This window comes from Stegodyphus dumicola, chromosome 4 (assembly GCF_044657685.1).
Source record: "Stegodyphus dumicola isolate Sdum_Otavi_A_Nest chromosome 4, ASM4465768v1".
NCBI lineage: Eukaryota > Metazoa > Arthropoda > Arachnida > Araneae > Eresidae > Stegodyphus > Stegodyphus dumicola.
Window position 1 is genome coordinate 111,683,390 of NC_140771.1, and position 17,282 is coordinate 111,700,671.

The 17,282-nt window shown below is 30.0% G+C and overlaps 1 protein-coding gene across 5 annotated transcripts in view; it reads right to left on the reverse strand.

Moving 5' to 3' along the window:
- The window catches only part of LOC118187717 (neural cell adhesion molecule 2-like), a 1,091,694-nt gene that overhangs the window by 422,767 nt on the left and 651,645 nt on the right, over nt 1–17,282 (reverse strand). For all 5 annotated transcript variants that reach the window (XM_085815340.1, XM_085815342.1, XM_085815343.1 and 2 more), the window contains one exon: nt 2,706–2,811. In XM_085815340.1, the coding sequence (XP_085671466.1) occupies nt 2,706–2,769 (64 nt within the window). In that variant the 5' untranslated portion in view covers nt 2,770–2,811. The remainder of the gene's footprint in view (nt 1–2,705; nt 2,812–17,282) is intronic.

Here is a 17,282-nt window from a genome sequence, read left to right on the forward strand (position 1 = left end):
ACTCTAATCTAATCGTCATACCTGTGCTTGTTAAGTAAATCCTCGATTCTTTCCTTCTTGTTTACGTAATTCGTGTTTGTTATTTTTTTATGCTGCTTCACACCATTTATTTCAGCGTATATATCTATTTGAATTTGACGAATTACATCTGTGAAGACAAATATATTAGGATGGGAATGATAAAAATTCGCTCTGAATTTTGAATGAAATGCTTCACATGCATTAGTTGTTTTTTTCGATGAAATATCAGCGCAAGCCCAAAGTATCGGAAGAAATTTTGCATCCTCATCAAGGTAGTTCTCTGTTATGTAATCAGTAAAGCGTGTGATGTTTGCATCCAGTGGTTGCTCTGACATCAGATCTTCAATGAAGATTATTACGAAACCTTCTGCAAGTCCTCTGAAAATTTCTTTTGTGTCACAGAGCAATTAACAAAAGTAAATCTAAAGCGATGTATAAAAGAAATTGAACAAACAAAAAAGAAACGATTTTTCACAGACAATTCAGTGTTTCTCATCTAAAAATTACGAAGTAAATCTTAAACACTTATTTCCTGGAATAAATTCCAGAAAGGATTAAGCATGACTTAATTCGCAATAATAATAAAAGAAGGCGTTATCTTTGTTGTTGCCGAAGCTTAGTTTCTCTAGATTGGCAACAAATCCACTATTCATTTATAAAAAATATATTTCTTTATTTTTATTTTCCTCTTGGCTACAGTTGGCTTCGAAAAATAAAATTGTAACCCTGTAGGCAACGGGGGAAAGAAATTTTGATCGGCGCAGTTGGACTATAGCAGGACGAGGGGGGGGGATTTTCATCAGCGCAGTTGGAGTACAACCATATTTAATGTCAATAATTATATAGCCTTTTAACTTTCTCTTTAATTAAAAATCACAAGTGGTGCTCCAGTAAATGTTTGCCGAATAACAGTCTGAAATATGTATGACTTTCTGACACTTTCAAGACTGACCTTAGAGAAGGTTAAAAGAATTTCAGAATGGTTACCATAATATTAAATGCTCATACTAGATAATTTTGAGAAAGTATAAATGAATTAGTATTTATCACTAGTATGAACTTTATTTAAACTTTTTTCATTATTTTTGATGGCATCGAAAATTTCACTACAGTTTAGTCCACTGTTAATTTTGCAACTCTGTAAAGCTTATTCGGTTGATTCAATTGTTCTACCTCTTTTCTCAGGCCATATGAAACAACTCAACCCACAACGCTTACTTCTCAAAATTTAATAATTATCTAACCAAAGCGCTTTTGAAATCAACACTTCGTCAAAATGCTGTTTCAGTCAAAATGTGCTTATCGCATTATTTTCTAGAATTTAATTTAATTTTTTCTCCTGAAGGTTCAATTTTAGATTATGCTAATTCACTGTTACTTATCTAAAGAAACAATTCTGCTCCACCAAACGTGTTTTTCTATAGCTCAGTGTCAGTAGTTCAATCCCATAAATATTAAGAAAAAGCATCTGTCAACATTGTTGGAGAGAATGCATCTATATAGCATTAAAAGTACTTATATTCTGAACTTAGATTCTGAATATTTAGATTGGCAACAATGTGTAACAGAGCGGATATTTTAATTTACAGACCGTCGTTTACCCGATATTGTACTATTTTTACTTCTTGTGTAGTTGACACGTTTAAAATTTTACCAAATAATTTGGAAAAAATGACAAATTGGTTAGGACATAGAGACCATGTGATCAAACTAGGACAGTTCTAGTGAAAGGAGAACGTCTGGTAAGTAAAAGTAGAACGTCAAAGTAAAACGTCTGGTAGTTACACATAAATAATTTCGTCTTTATTCTAAGCTTAGTATCTCGTATCTTTCTTCATGTCAGCGTCTGGGGGATAGCCATAGTATACACAATTATTACAATTTAACTAAAATATGCAACGTTCTTCTTATTTTCTTTCTTCTTGAAATGAAACTATGTTATATATGCATCATCTTCTTAGAAATGGTTTCATAGATGCGTTGGACTCTAAAAGAGTTAGAAAAATATGTATTATCTTCCTTTCAGTATACTTTACCAAAAATGAAGAACTTTCGAAAAATATTCCAGTATGCTTTCAGCAAAAGTTTCATGAAGTATAGTTACATTTCCATGGTTGCATATTCTTTCCTATATTAATATGTAATGCAATGATGATTAAAATATTTATGAAAGAAATTTTGCGCTTACTATCTGCGCATGCTTCCGTCATAAAATCTAAACAACTTTCACAAAAATTTAATGTCAATATTTGTTTTCTGTAAAGAGGTATTACTCAAATATTATTCATTTGCTAATCTGTAACTCTAGTTAGGAATTTAGATCTCAAAGCTAAGCAGAAGATCTAAATCATAAAAGTTTGGAACATAAATCCTCCCGATTAATGCCTGAAACTCCCTTGAGTTCCTAAACTTTTAGAATTTGTAGCTTGTAACAGATGTTCAGAAAACTCATATTCTTCTTTTCTCGACAATGTCGCACTCATTCGGTGTGCTTTCATGCAGATATATATAATACAGTCGACTAAGTACGAGCGAACTTAAAACGATACGAACCGTAAATATGTTTCGAAGGGAAAGAGTACCGATTTCAAATCCTGAACACTTTCTGTTCCCAACCAGTCAAGGAAGAAGATAAACACAATATCTTACAACATATATCTTAAGTCATGCACATCCAGACTTACCTGCAATTACTTGGTAAATTATACAGTGCAAGACCAAAGGCACAGCAATCCATCGAAGTTCCATTTTACTAAATGATCGCCTGCAGATGTAGAGCCGAGTTATCACCTGAAAGAAATGGTTTGAAGTTAGTTAAGAAATTTCTGCCAATGTTCTGTTTTATGAATTTATTTTATTACAGGAAAATGTAATTGAATTACGAGACTCAGTACAAAATACAAAATAAATATTTCCATGCTAGTTTAAACTAAAAGGTCAAAATGCTAAAGGCTAATAAAATGCTGTAAAATTTACAGTTTCGTAAATAGTAAAAAAAGTACATTTTAAATGAATCCATATTTACCGGAGAATTAAAAAAAAACTGGATTAACTGGAAATACAGTATATCCTAATATTAAACAATAATAAAATGTGCCTTTTTTGTAAGCCATATTCTAGAGATATTATGTTATTTTAATGCAGGAGACTTGAAAAAGGAGCAATGACCTCGCAGGGAACGAAACTGGACTTCTCGAATACGTACCGTGTGTGCTAACCGTTACACCACAAAGGCATGCTGGAAGGAGGGAGAAAATATTTTATAATATACGTTTTTAATATAACGCAAATGAAATTATGTTATATGTACATTCATCGTATTTTGTCTCTACAGAAAACAATATGCATATTAATTGCATGGCAAAAAATGGGATGTATTTTCATTTCTGCGAAACAAATTTCAAATCCCACCTTTTTATTCTGCTAAATTAGACAGCAAATTTACGTTTTATTTACTTAAACAAAAACCTAATTTCTGTTTCACTTAAAAATAAAGCAAGGATTATAAATCATAAAGGTTTTACGATGATTATAATTTATAACGATTTTGATAAAGTCTGTAATTATTATTTTTTATAATCAAATTAAATTTGATAATTTTTGCAATGAAATTAATTTACAATTATTTTTACAATGACTGTAATTATTCTGATTTCTATAATTAAATTAAATTTGAAAACTTTTGTAATGAAATTAATTTAATCCGAAACTAAACGCATAATACTATTTTTATATTTACAGTACTGGTTTTTAATATATTGCTGCTTTCACTACGTACGACAAATGGCGTAATTCATTCGTATTTAAGTAAACTCACTAATTTTTTTAAATAACTTAAAACAACAGAATATGCAAGATAATTATAATTATTAAGTTTTTGCATTTTCAGTTCCTTACATGTTTGTGATTTTAATAGAAATATTAAAATCACAAACATGTATGTATTTTAAGGAAAATATTACCTTTATTGAAAAATACTAATTTCACATTGATCAAAAAATAAAATCGATGTTGATGTTAGCTTTCTAAATATCGAAAATTCGTATAGTTCGAGTTCTACCGTACTTCAAATTTCAGGAAGAGGTTAAATTAGACTTTTGCGTATTAAATTTTTAAATAATTTTAAGCGCATACAGCAAAACATTTTCCATTGTTTTCCTCACATTCGTTTTTTTTTTTTTTTTTTTTGTTTTGTCTTTTTCCTACACTTTCTTCCCCTCTTTTTTCATTTAATTTTCTTATTTTCTTTATATATATAATAAAAGACATGACATCATTTTTTAAATTTGAATTGGCAATAGTCCTCTCGTTTTTATTTCAGTATTTTCCCTTACTTCCCTAAAAGAAGTAATTGTTTATAACCTATTAGTCTAAACTGCTTCATTTCAAAATTATCATACTATCCTACGCAACATAGCGATGAAGATATCTTTTCTCCAATTATTAAAATTTCTATCGAGAAGCGGAACTTTTGACTCATATCTAACGCTTCATCTAAATGCGTGGTCCTCTTTTGCTGTTTTCCTGCCATCGCTGCTCGCTTCTGTGTCATCTGGTTAATACGCTTCGTTCATTATCTTGAGATAATATAAGTTTCAGAAATGTGGGAGGCATACTGTGCCCATAATATGATTGAGTCAAATATTGCGTCTCCAGAATTGCTTTATCCAGTGATAAATTCACATTTATCTCAGACACGTCTGTATGCAAGTGTCATGATTCTAACTATGCAGTAAATCCTTGTCAGGTTACATCTAGACAATAAACCGTCACGAATTCGTTCTACATAGCGCGCAGAAGATAGGGAAACTACTGCGTACTTACACAAAGCGTATATATAGAGAGTTGGAATGAAATCGCCTCCATTTTTTATTAAGTTTCGAATGGTGACTGTATGAAACATTTCTCCTGCCTTCTTAGGGAGCCTTCGTGATGTAGTGGTCGGCATACTCAGGGCGTAATTGAGAGGTCCGGGGTACGATTCCCGGCGAAGGCGTTCATATTTTTCATCTTGACTGCTTCCAAAACATACCTAATGTCTCTACAACAGGACTAGAGCTAACCGTATTGTGAAATAATGCATATTAACGCAGTTTAGATTTTATGAAGGGGACGTAGTCAAATTGCAATGAGTGATTAGAAGGACTATTGCTAATATATACTAATTTTGAGTTACAATATATATATATGTAAGTTTATATCTTACATATATATGTATATGTAAGTTTTCTATCTTACATAAGTATAGAAACTGTGAATAAATAAGAATAGATTAGGCATAAATATTATGTTATATGCATGCGGTATTTTATAATGCTTCATAAAATAGTGATTTTTTAAGCTTAAATTTGACATGAAATTTTGTTTATTCCAAAATATTTAGTTTCTTTTTCATTGAAAATACAGTAAAATAACATACTTTCTGCTTTTTATTGTTATTTATTCATTTAAGCGATTATTATTGTCATTGTCAACTGTTCATTTGCCCGTCACATAAAACGTGTTAGTATTAGCTACATTTTTTTCAGTTATCCGAGTTTTCGCCTTCAATAGCCAAATAATATTGATTACAATAACCACAAACTTAATTTAGATTTTTTCCTCATCATTTCGGAATTCTTGGTGGCTAAAAATAGACCTATTTTTTTAAATTTAACTTAATTAATAATACGTTATGTAAAAAATTGGTATTAAGCAAGAACACAATTTTTAATGAACTAAATTTATCCTTAAGATCAGATGGACAGGAAGTTTTTCCCATTTTTCTGCTTGTTTTCGAAAAATGCAATGAAATAAAATATCTTAAAATTAATTGTTCGTAGCGCAAAGAAAAAAAAGAGAAATAAAAATGCTTTAATTACTTTAATTAATATCATCTCCAGCGGCTCTTTAATATCTTTCCTAGACTTCTTCTTTCTCTTTTCCTAACAAATAGCATTAAGCCCTTAAATTCAGATGGGACCGAATAATAAATTCTCAGTATATTCCATCTCTACTATTTCCATGGGATTCAATATATTTCATGCAAATTCGTATGTGTAGACTTTAAAAATGGGGATTTTCGTCAGTCATGTACATGAATTCAGACATCAGTGGCGAAAAAATCCCACTGTTTATGTCTTCTTATTGTTTATGTTTTAAATTTAGTTTTCAATTTCTTGTAAATTGGCCCAGATTACAATCAACTTCTGATGTGCGTGATTTGATAATCTGTAAAACATATTTTTTTTTCTTTTTAATTTGAGAACACATTTTAACATGATTCTAATTCGTGACCTTTTTCTTCTCGCCAATCAGCTTTGGATGTAGCAAATCTGGTTACATCAAATCCCATCTTTCAAACCTTTCGCAGGCATTGAAATTGAAGACATAAGAAGTTTAATAAAATAAACGCGCATTTAATTATAACTCCATGAACTAGAATTTCCACTTAATATTGTATATTTGGTTGAACCTGATTAAGATTCATAACTTTATTCACTTCAACAATTTTTCTTTAACTGTATCTTATAGAATGAAATGCGTAGGAAAGAAAAAAAAATATTAGTGCCAGAAGTGCACAGAAAGCTGTTCTAACTGTCGCCTCATAAAATATTACTTACGTTTTGATATGTATCACTATGTTATGTTTCACATTTCATTTATACTTCATTTATATCAAAAGATGCTTTAAGAAAACTTTTGTTATCTAAGATCATGCTTCACGTCAGTTGAATGGTACGTAGTGGAAATAAATTGTTTGATTTGTAAAACGCAAGTATTAGTAAAAAATGTTTAAAGATTTGCTAGTATACTAGAAATTCCAATCATTTGCATAATATAATGATAAACATAAAGACGAACATGACACACTAAAAAATTAAATACGACAGAACTATTTCACGTATCCAGATTTATTTGAATCCCAACCGATTTGGATAATTAGATCGTCTTGTTTTGGTAATCGAAGGTAATATGCATTTTGATGCAAATGAAGAATTTGGAATTTTACTTTTAAGAATACTTCTTTGGTATCTGCATATTACCCCGTCTTCCGTGAAACAGCGTCAAGCAGAGCGATTTACATCTAATATGGATAAGAGTGACGCACGCATAATATTCGCACTTCGGTTTGTAATTCCGACTGATTCTCGATAAGTTATTTTTGATTTATATGAAAAAGAACATAAATTATCTGCTATTACTGAATTTGCTTTCTTTCAGTTTGAAAACATTTATTAAAATGTGGACCTGCTTTCTATATAAAGCAAATAGTGGATTGTTTTTAGAATGGGAACTACCATAAAAATGTATTTGTTCATGCCTGAACATGATGTGATAAGCTGAATATGGACGACAAAACGGTAATAGTTTGCAAGTAATTCTCTGCAAAACATTTGTATTCATAGCTTCCTAAACAGACCTTTCTGTTCATTTGAAGAGCCTAACAAAATATTAGAGACCTCAATTCCTTCAGAATTCCACAGGAACAATTGGAGTAGCTTCATCGGGATCTCAACCAAGTTTTATTGTTGAATGATTATCAACTTTCCCTGTAGACAGATAATACATAAATAATGTTTTGTTCAAGAATGATTATAAAAAATAGAATGTATATGTTTCATAAAATGAAATACAAAACTCACTTTTCTGTACAAAATCAAGGATATAGTTAAAGGTCTTTTAAAACAATTATCGCAATTTGCACCAAAATACTTACAGAAAGTAGTTTAACAACCAGGTTGATGCATATTGGGAAAAGAAGAATTATTACGTGGAGAAGGAACTGGTATTCTGCTAAACGTATACCTTCCATAGTTAAAGTCCGGATATTTGAAATTCTACTATATGTTATAACATCAATATATCAGTACATCTATTATACATTATACATTACGTTTTTTAAAAAAAAGCATTTGTTATCACAATCAGTAATTTTAGAATGCAGAAAAGAAAAAAAAATAGATTTTTTATATTATGTTATTGTTTAAGTTTAAAGGCTACAAATTTGCTGAATATTATTGGCCGAACAATAACCATAAAAACCTTTTTAAAATGTATATATGCTATTGAATTATTATTATTATTTAAATCGGGAATAAAATTAAGAAACAAATGTAATGAGAAAATAACCTTAATTTAATTTAGCCTGAAAAAACGACAAACTAGTGCGAATACTGGGGTTGAAGATGTGAATTCGATGTGGCGTGCCAGTAGCTGTGACCACTAGGTACTATTTATTCGATCCAAGATCGAGATCAGGCCAGTAGACTGGCTGCATGGGTGTTTTTCGTGATTTCATCATGTGTAAGGGGGAACCAGTTTCCCTTAGGAAGTCCTCTGCGGAGGTAACCGTTTGCTTAAGTAAGTAACCCTCTAACCCTTCTGAAATTTGCCATAATCTAAGTAAAATAATGTAACAATTTTGATCTTTATACTATTAAAACAAATACAAGCATTATTTTGTTTATGTAAACTAATCCCGCGTTCTTAAATTTCAGATTGATAACAAATATTTAGTCTTAATGTATTAAAATTTACGCTTTCTAACAAGAGGAAATGCATATTAATTAATTTTACATGACTAATTTTAATATTAATTGCTCTTAATTATTGAGAACATGCCCTATTTAACATTTAATGTAATTTAATCTTACATCGTTTAATATATATCTTATCCTTTTGATTTCTACACAAGCCACGTTTGAAGTAAGTTACATAATGTGCCAAAATTTAGGCCATCAGAGATAAAAGATAAACCATTAGTCTGCTTTTTCCGAATCCAAAGATAAATATTAATAACTATATTTTTAAAGTGAAACCATAGCTTCTGCTGGTTCGAAGCTCTGGTATCTAGAGTATTTTTCATCCATATAAATACTGAGATATGAAAAGTTAACTTAAATTTTTAAATCCAATGTTTAAATGCAATTTTATGATGGTAAGCGGGAAACTTTCTAAATATTATCGTCACATTTTAGAGGAAAAACATAATAGGGTAATAAATCTTTTATAATTATGCCATTTATACAGGAAAAGTTGTTAGTTACCAGAGAGAAGATAGGCCAATTTCCAAACTCTTAATTTTCGTAATATATTTTGGAGCAATAATTTACGTTTTCACGAATTTAATAGTTCTCATATATTATTAGCATCAGGGCATTAAAAACTTCAGTCAATTTCAGAAACTGCAGACGAATGTATGTGTGATTTTATAAGAGATAAAATTTCTAATCCCATTTATTTAGTAGTCTTAAAAATAATTTAGTATTTTAACAAACTTTGTGGTTAAAACCGCGTGATTTAAAATTTACCTAACAAGATTTTACATCAATTATCAATGCTGCAGCAATTATCAGCAATTATCAATGCTGCAGCAATTATCAGCAATTATCAATGCTGGGCGAATACAAAATTTAAATATGATTTTAATATGAATGATTAAAATATAACTTTATTTAATTTTAATTTATTTAATTTATTTAATTTTGATTTTTAATATGAATGATTTAAATATGACATTAAATATCTTTCCCAAATAGACTGAAATAAAGGGCAATTAAGAAAATGTTTAGATCTGTCTTAATTATCAAAATTAACTACAGTTTTGTTTTCGCTGTAAAGTACATTACCAGACGAACTTAAAACAGACTGGATTGCTCTTAAACTATCAAAACTAACACCAGATGTTATTTTAGTATCAGTTTTGAATATTGTTTCTTTTAATGATACGTATATTTCTCAAATCCCAGCTAAAAAAATATGATAAAACGCAAATAATTAAAGAAAAGTTACAATATGTTTTCATTGATCATATTGTTTATTCTTTGCAGTCATTAATGAAGAAAGAGTCGGTAAAATAAGCAAAAATATAAATTTATTCAAGCACCTCTTCATTCGTTCAGTTCTGCATAATATTGTTAAATTGTAGGAGATTTTGCTTTTAGATTTTAAGTCAGTGTTGACAGCAGAGATATACATTGTTACGTAAAATTTGCTTCGATGTCAGGACAATTCTGAAATTAAGACAAATACAGACTATAGTAGTTTGACCATCTGAAGCACAGCCCTGGTTGCCATTCTGCCAAAACACATAGACTCGTCCAAAAGGGGCGGTATTACTTGTTGCGACGTGAAAGTTCTTCTTTTCTCCGGAAAGAGCTATGCTGGAAGGAAAAATAGTCCCCATCGTTCCACCCTATTTTGAGAATAATTAGGTCTGAATGGTGTTTGCGCATGCGTGTTTGCGCTCATGGTCGCGGATGAGGCGGTCGAACTATATATGAGCACACTAAAAACTCAATTGTATTTTCTTTTTTATTGGATTAGTCGTAAAGGGTTTTTACATCATACTCAGTTTTTCGAAGACTAATAGTGCCGCTTATCAGTGTGATTACATTTACATGGATCAGACTAATAGATTTTGAGTTTTCCTATGAAAAGACACGAATCTTAAACAAGAAATAAAATTAGTTAATATACCGTCATCAGCCATATTGATATCTTTACTATTACCTCATTTTCTATTCTGTTTAATTTTTAGAAAATCAGTGTATTAATTGTTTGTAATTTCTTTCAAATCATATCAATTCGTAAAGTCAAATATTCACATTTCTGCTCTCTTAAATATAATTTTGTTTTACTTCTACAATATTTAAAGGTTATTTATGTTTAATACTTCAGACGGTTTATAAAACAGGCTTTGTAACAAAAATTGGACACTTACCAATCAATTATTTTGTAGTTAAAACCAGTGCAAAGCATGTTTATTTTGGACAATTATTAATGCTCAGTTCAGAGTGCCGTTTATATTTGTATTTTCAGTCATTCCTGTTGCCATTTGATTCTCCTATAAGTTCGTCAATAAACTTAAGTTTTATAGATTTGTTTCCAGAGAAGGTAACAATTTCAGAAACCAATTGAGATATATTAATCTTTTTTGAAAGAGACATTTGATGCGAAATCATCGCATGAGACTGTTCTGCGGACTGGAATTGGCATAACTGAATAGAGAAACTATAAATAAAAAAATTAAATTTGATTGAAACGAAATATTCAATATTACCTCAAATTATTGTATCCTGTGGAGCTTTAAACATACACTTTCGATAATGGACACAAAACATACAGAGTAATGTTTCTGCAGGTTCAAGGGCAGAGTTTTAGTCCATTCAACAAAGTTATGAGTTATTGAATGATCGCTACTAAATATAAATTTTTACATATTAAGAAACTATATATTGCTATGAATTTGCTGACCATGCGAAAACAAATGTAAGATGATTGTTGATCAACTGGACAACAGAAGGAGATATCGTGAATGATGTCATTGTTGCAGCAAGGCTCAAACGAAATTTAAGTTAAAAGAAGTTATGATTGCCCTAAAGTACTAAAACCTTCTACCTGATTTAGTATTGTAATAGATGCTTCTAAATTGTTTTTCGGTTTTGAAGAACAGACTATAGACACACGGACTCATATCGGGTAAACACAGCGGATATCCGAGTACTCCATATTACTTCCCTCATAGGAGAGCCATGACAGTGATCGTACTATCCCAACGCCACGCATTATCATGTATGATGATAGAATTTGTCACCTAACACATCTTCTGCGTCTAGGAGTCGCAAGAAAGCGATGACATTTGTTGATGATAAATCTCATCGCCTTCCATAACAGTGCGCGGTGTAACAGTGAAAGCGTTGTGACAGTTTTTCTGCGACAGATGCGATGTGAGTTATTGGTGCACCCGCCATACTGATCGGATATGAGAACGGCTATAAACTTATCATCAAAATGAAAGAACTACAAGGAAATATTCATTACAACAGAAAAAGTTATTCGCGTTTTAGGCCGGTCGCTATGAAACTTTAAATGAAAGAGCTGATAGTGTATGACGCCTTAAGTAATTTGCCAAAGATGGTAAGCATTGCCAGCAGTTATATTAAAAGCCTGCGCAAAATTCCATTAATCGTAATAAAATCCTTTGAGAACTACCGAGGGACCGCTACTAAGTAAAGCTTATATTCTAACATTCTGTCTGTTAGTTTGAATTTTCACAGACACGACACTGGTCAACAAATCTTTGTTTCGTGTATGATTTACGAATAAAATGATATAGTTAGAAAGTTACATTAAAAGTGCATGTTTTCCGCTTAAAATAAACAAAAATGTTGACATTGTAAAAAAATTCTCGCCCTAGGAAGTTTAATTAATATTAAAAAATAAAGTTAAATAAAAACATCAAATGATTCTGTACCACGATACTTCGAACATATGGTGCGAGAAAGCATAATTACAATAATGATGCAAACTTTCATAAGAAAATACTAACTGTAAAAATTCTAATCTGAGTATTTAACTTTTGACTAGTAGACAGAGTGCTATGAATGTGATTATGCCATTTTGAAGCGCAGGAGACATGAGAAATTCTCAATGCCTTAGCCGGTGCTCGAATGCTAGACCTCTCTAATACGCAATTATATATGCTTCCAAGTACATTATGAAGGCGTGCGAAAACGAAAGAGAAAATATATTACAACTCAACAAAAATTAATTAAATTGAAATTTACGTTATTTGTTTATTTCTTTGAATTCTCTCAAATTTTTGTGCAATAAAGGCATTGTTTGAGAGGAAAATGCAGACTTTTACGTCACGTGAAATCGAACTATTTTAGAAACGAACTATTTGCTAGGCTGTGAGGAAGAAAATTAAAGTTATTGCTAATGTTATGTTAACGCTAACAGGTAGTGAAGGTCATACATGGCTTAATAACACAAGAATTTTGAAATACGTCACTAAGCACATTTCTGATACCGAAATTGATACACATATGTAATCCGTTTGGATATGTAAAAAAAAAATAACGTACAAAAGTAACATGAGTTATGATAGATTTTTTAAATTGTGGTAATATGTGGTAAGTAGTTTTATATCTTTAATGTTTGCTTACTTACTTTCACATACTTTATTAGCTGTTATATTTCTAAATGCAGTATAAAATTCGCATACAGTACTTAATATGTAATGAGAGGATTACCAATAAAACTGTAAATCAGAAAGCCAAAGTTTGTTTAATTTTGATGATAATTTTCAATAGTTTATTTTCAATAACTGATACTGAAAATCGTTTTTAATTCAGGCAATGATAAAAGATACATAAAGTTTTACTTTGCTTCTATATTATTTAAAATTATCATTTGTAATTCTATCTGATGTGCCTTGAGATTTGTTTTAAATTTAAATATGATTAATAAATTAAATTTAAATATGATACTAAAGTACAGTGCCAATTAATTACATATTTAGATCTTTAAATTTCTTAACTTGCGAATACATGATAAGAAAAATAACAGTTATTCAAAGAAAGGGGAATGATATTTTTTAAACAGTTTAGTTTTACTTTGCTTCTATATTATTTAAAATTATCATTTGTAATTCTATCTGATGTGCCTTGAGATTTGTTTTAAATTTAAATATGATTAATAAATTAAATTTAAATATGATACTAAAGTACAGTGCCAATTAATTACATATTTAGATCTTTAAATTTCTTAACTTGCGAATACATGATAAGAAAAATAACAGTTATTCAAAGAAAGGGGAATGATATTTTTTAAACAAATTATCTTTATAGTCAGGTTCATGAAAAGGAAGCAGTGATATTAATTTAAGAAAAGTAAAACTACATATTTTACTATCAAAAAAGGAGGAAATATTTTCCCCTATTTTATAAAAACCACTGATTTTTTATAGAATAAAATATTTGCTATTAAATGCAATCATTATCTTGTGGAACGATTAAGGCAATAGAAGATATAGAAAACGTAAATTTATCATTCATCCTTTCAATTATTTAATTCATGTATAGTTAAAAAAAAAAACTATGAAGAGAACAAATTAATTTTAATGGAGTAGAGTAAAGGTAAGAAATAAATAAGTGTAAAAAATTAAATAAGTGCAAGAAATAAATTTTAGTCATGAGTTTAATTATTTCATTAAACGTAAGCAAATCTTTAGCTGAAATCTGAAAAATTAACAAAACCGCGAGATGAAGCTTTAATCATATTAAATTATAACATTAATTTTGAAAACGGTTTGATTAAGCAAGCATTCAAAATTAATATTTTCAAAAACGGAATTTTCAAGCAGATTAAATTTATGTCTGCACTCAGTCTTACATAATATTATTTTTTGTAATGTAGAATAAATTTACATACATGCCTAAAGAATGGTTATTTTTCTCAGAGCCAATAATTTCAAAATATAGCTTTGTAATTTACTGTTAAATTTTATATCGCTTCAGAACACGTTTGGGCATAACTTTCAGTCTTCCAACTATGCTATTTTATACAATTATTTTTATTATTTAACGAATTAATTTTCAGTCTTATGCTCATTAGGAATAAGATTTTGAAGAAATTTTATTTCATTCCTTTTTTTAACGTTTTTTGCGTTACATTTATTTATTACATTTATTTATTTATTAAATATCAAATTCTTTGCACTTAAACTATAAAATTCAGTTCAACAGCAATATCGCAAAATAGATTTAAAATGAGCATATCTGTAGAATTTCCGATACACAGTCTCGCTCGCTAGCGATAATTCTTTTTCGTGCAGTGTTGCCGTTCCTCGCTTTAAAACCGTTGGGTTTCTTAATCAAACTTTTTTAATGTCTGACAAAATATGAACCATATAATAAAACGAATTCCAAATTCCAAGTCAGGGCTTCCAGATGCCCATATTCGCTTCAAAACTTGATTGCTCTAGGTACCGTTGTTTTATCACAATGAGAGAAGCATACATACATTTATGTAGATTCTTCATTATTTGATTTCTTTTAATATAATACAGGGCTGTAATAGTTGGTGGCAACTGTTTGAAAAGTGAATCAACGCAGAAAGTTAATCGACGCAAAAGTTCAAAACTAAATTAATATCCCTTCTGGGTTAACGTCCTTTGTGCAAAAAGGTTTAAAAATAGAACGTAATTAAAATAGTTTTTTCTGTACAATCAGCTTTTATTTAACAGGAATAGGAGAACTGATGTACTGTAAAGAGAAAAATAATTTATCACAGAGTTTAATGAGAATAAAAGATGAAATAATTATATTTACGGAATTCATGTATAGTATATAGCGAATAGTAAAAGTGTGGGAAGCGCGTGATAAATTAAGAAAGATAATGGCTTATACATTTGAAAATGAAATTAAATTAGTAGATTTCTTTATTTAGTTCTTTATTTTATTTTTTCTTTTCTTTATTACGCTTTCGTTATTTGCGATATAAAAGATTATATGAATTCTGTATACCGAATTATTTAATCTATTATTTTAAATAAACCGATGATATTTTTTCCTCTTTTTAGTTCATTAATTATCACATCCATTTAAAAAAAAAAAGTTTAAAATTTTTTAATTGAATTTTATTTTCTGTTTTCAGTTTCAATTACATATTATCAATGTGTGTAAGCAAGCCTCCACCTTGTATTTACGCATAGTTGTGTTAATCGTAATCGAACGAAGACAACTCTTGAAAGGGCTCCACAACCGGTTTTTGTACCTCTTCTGCGTCTGAAGTTCGGGCGTGCAGGACGAGCCTTTTTCTTTTTGGCTTATTCCTTCCCTGCCGCCATGTGACTTTTTCTTCGGCTGCTGCATAGGAAAGCCAAGCTAATCTTCTCTGTATCGTTCCAATTTTAATATATGAAATTTTTGTCATTATTAAAGCACAAGCAATAAGTCATATGAAATGAAGAAAAAAATATCTTAACGTCATTCAGAGAATGGAGAAATCGCTTTGAATATTCAGTTTCGAAAATTGGATTAAATTAAACTTTATTTCTACTTTATTTCTTTCCTTAGCTTCCACCACGCCAAATTTACGCTTATTTGCTTCCTCGTCCCAAATGCCTACGTCATATTTTTAGAAAACCAATGTACATAACAATTTATCCTATTTAATTATGATTGAATAAGTTTCTTCCAAACTAATTGGATATGTGTGAAAATAAAGCTTTGTGATTTATTTAAATCCAATTCATTATCTTCATCTGTATGTCTTAACTATAAGCGATGAATGATATCGAAGGCTGTTAAGAGTTCCAGTGTTTCTTTCTACGCATCAAATTTATTAAATACCAAAAGGTGTGCCAAATCCTTTGGAGTTTCCCCGCACAGGTTCGAATCCTGTCTACTCTAATGTAATAGATTCTGTAGTTGAACGCAGGCTGCTGAATCCGTAATGAAGAGCGAGAATTTTGATATCGTAGAATGCTGAAACGCTGATGCACAATGAACAAAAAATTTGGCAGTCAAGGTATATTTAATTCAACTTTTATTTCAGTAAAGATGTTTCAGCCACAATCAAGTTGACACTATAATTTTGCCTATTCCAAAAAAAAAAAAAAAAAAAAAAATACATTTCTGTTAAATTTGCAGTTAGAAAGAAGGAGCAGACAGACTGGAGTGCAGATGGGCAAAAGCATAGAAAGCAAGTGCGTTATGTTCAGGGTCAAATATTAATTCAGACTGAGTTAGTTTTGGTTCTCAATAGAAGAAGGGAAATTGATTTACGCTGCTAATTTAATCTTTTACATATTCTTTATTTTTCTTATATATATATATATATATATATTATATAAAATATGAAAGCAAACTTCTAAAATTAATTGGCTATAACCTCCTTTATTTTTTTATTTAATTTGGGGACTTCCTCCCTCTGTCTTAAAAATAGTGTTGTAAACTGCGTCATTAAATTTAACCACGCGATTCTACGTAAGGCTTAATGCAGATACCTCTTGTCCAATGAAATAATTATAAACCAAATCTTTTTAACTCGGAACTCAAACTTTTTAACTCCCTCCCTACTTCATCTGAATCCCTACGTCTTTTTCGTTTAGACTTTCCTCCTAGCAAGACGATCCTCATCCACGCTGCTGCTTACTTGCATAAGATACGTCGTACTTGAAACCCCATGTAAGTGGAAATTATTCCATTCAACTATGGTTGAAAAATATCTTATCTACAGAAAGATCAGCTGATGTGCCATATCTGGAAGTTTTTGGTTTATGCATTCATTCTTCCAACTACGCAATAAAGTGTCTTCGGAGGCCAGAAATTAAAGTACCGGATTCCTTCATCTACGCATTAAAATATGATGTATATATATATATATAACACATTGAGAGAAAAATTTTTTTTTAAAGAACCTCCTTTAAATTTTGGATTAATTATCTGTATTATTCACTTTACCTGAACTCGGGAAAGATAAGAAACTTT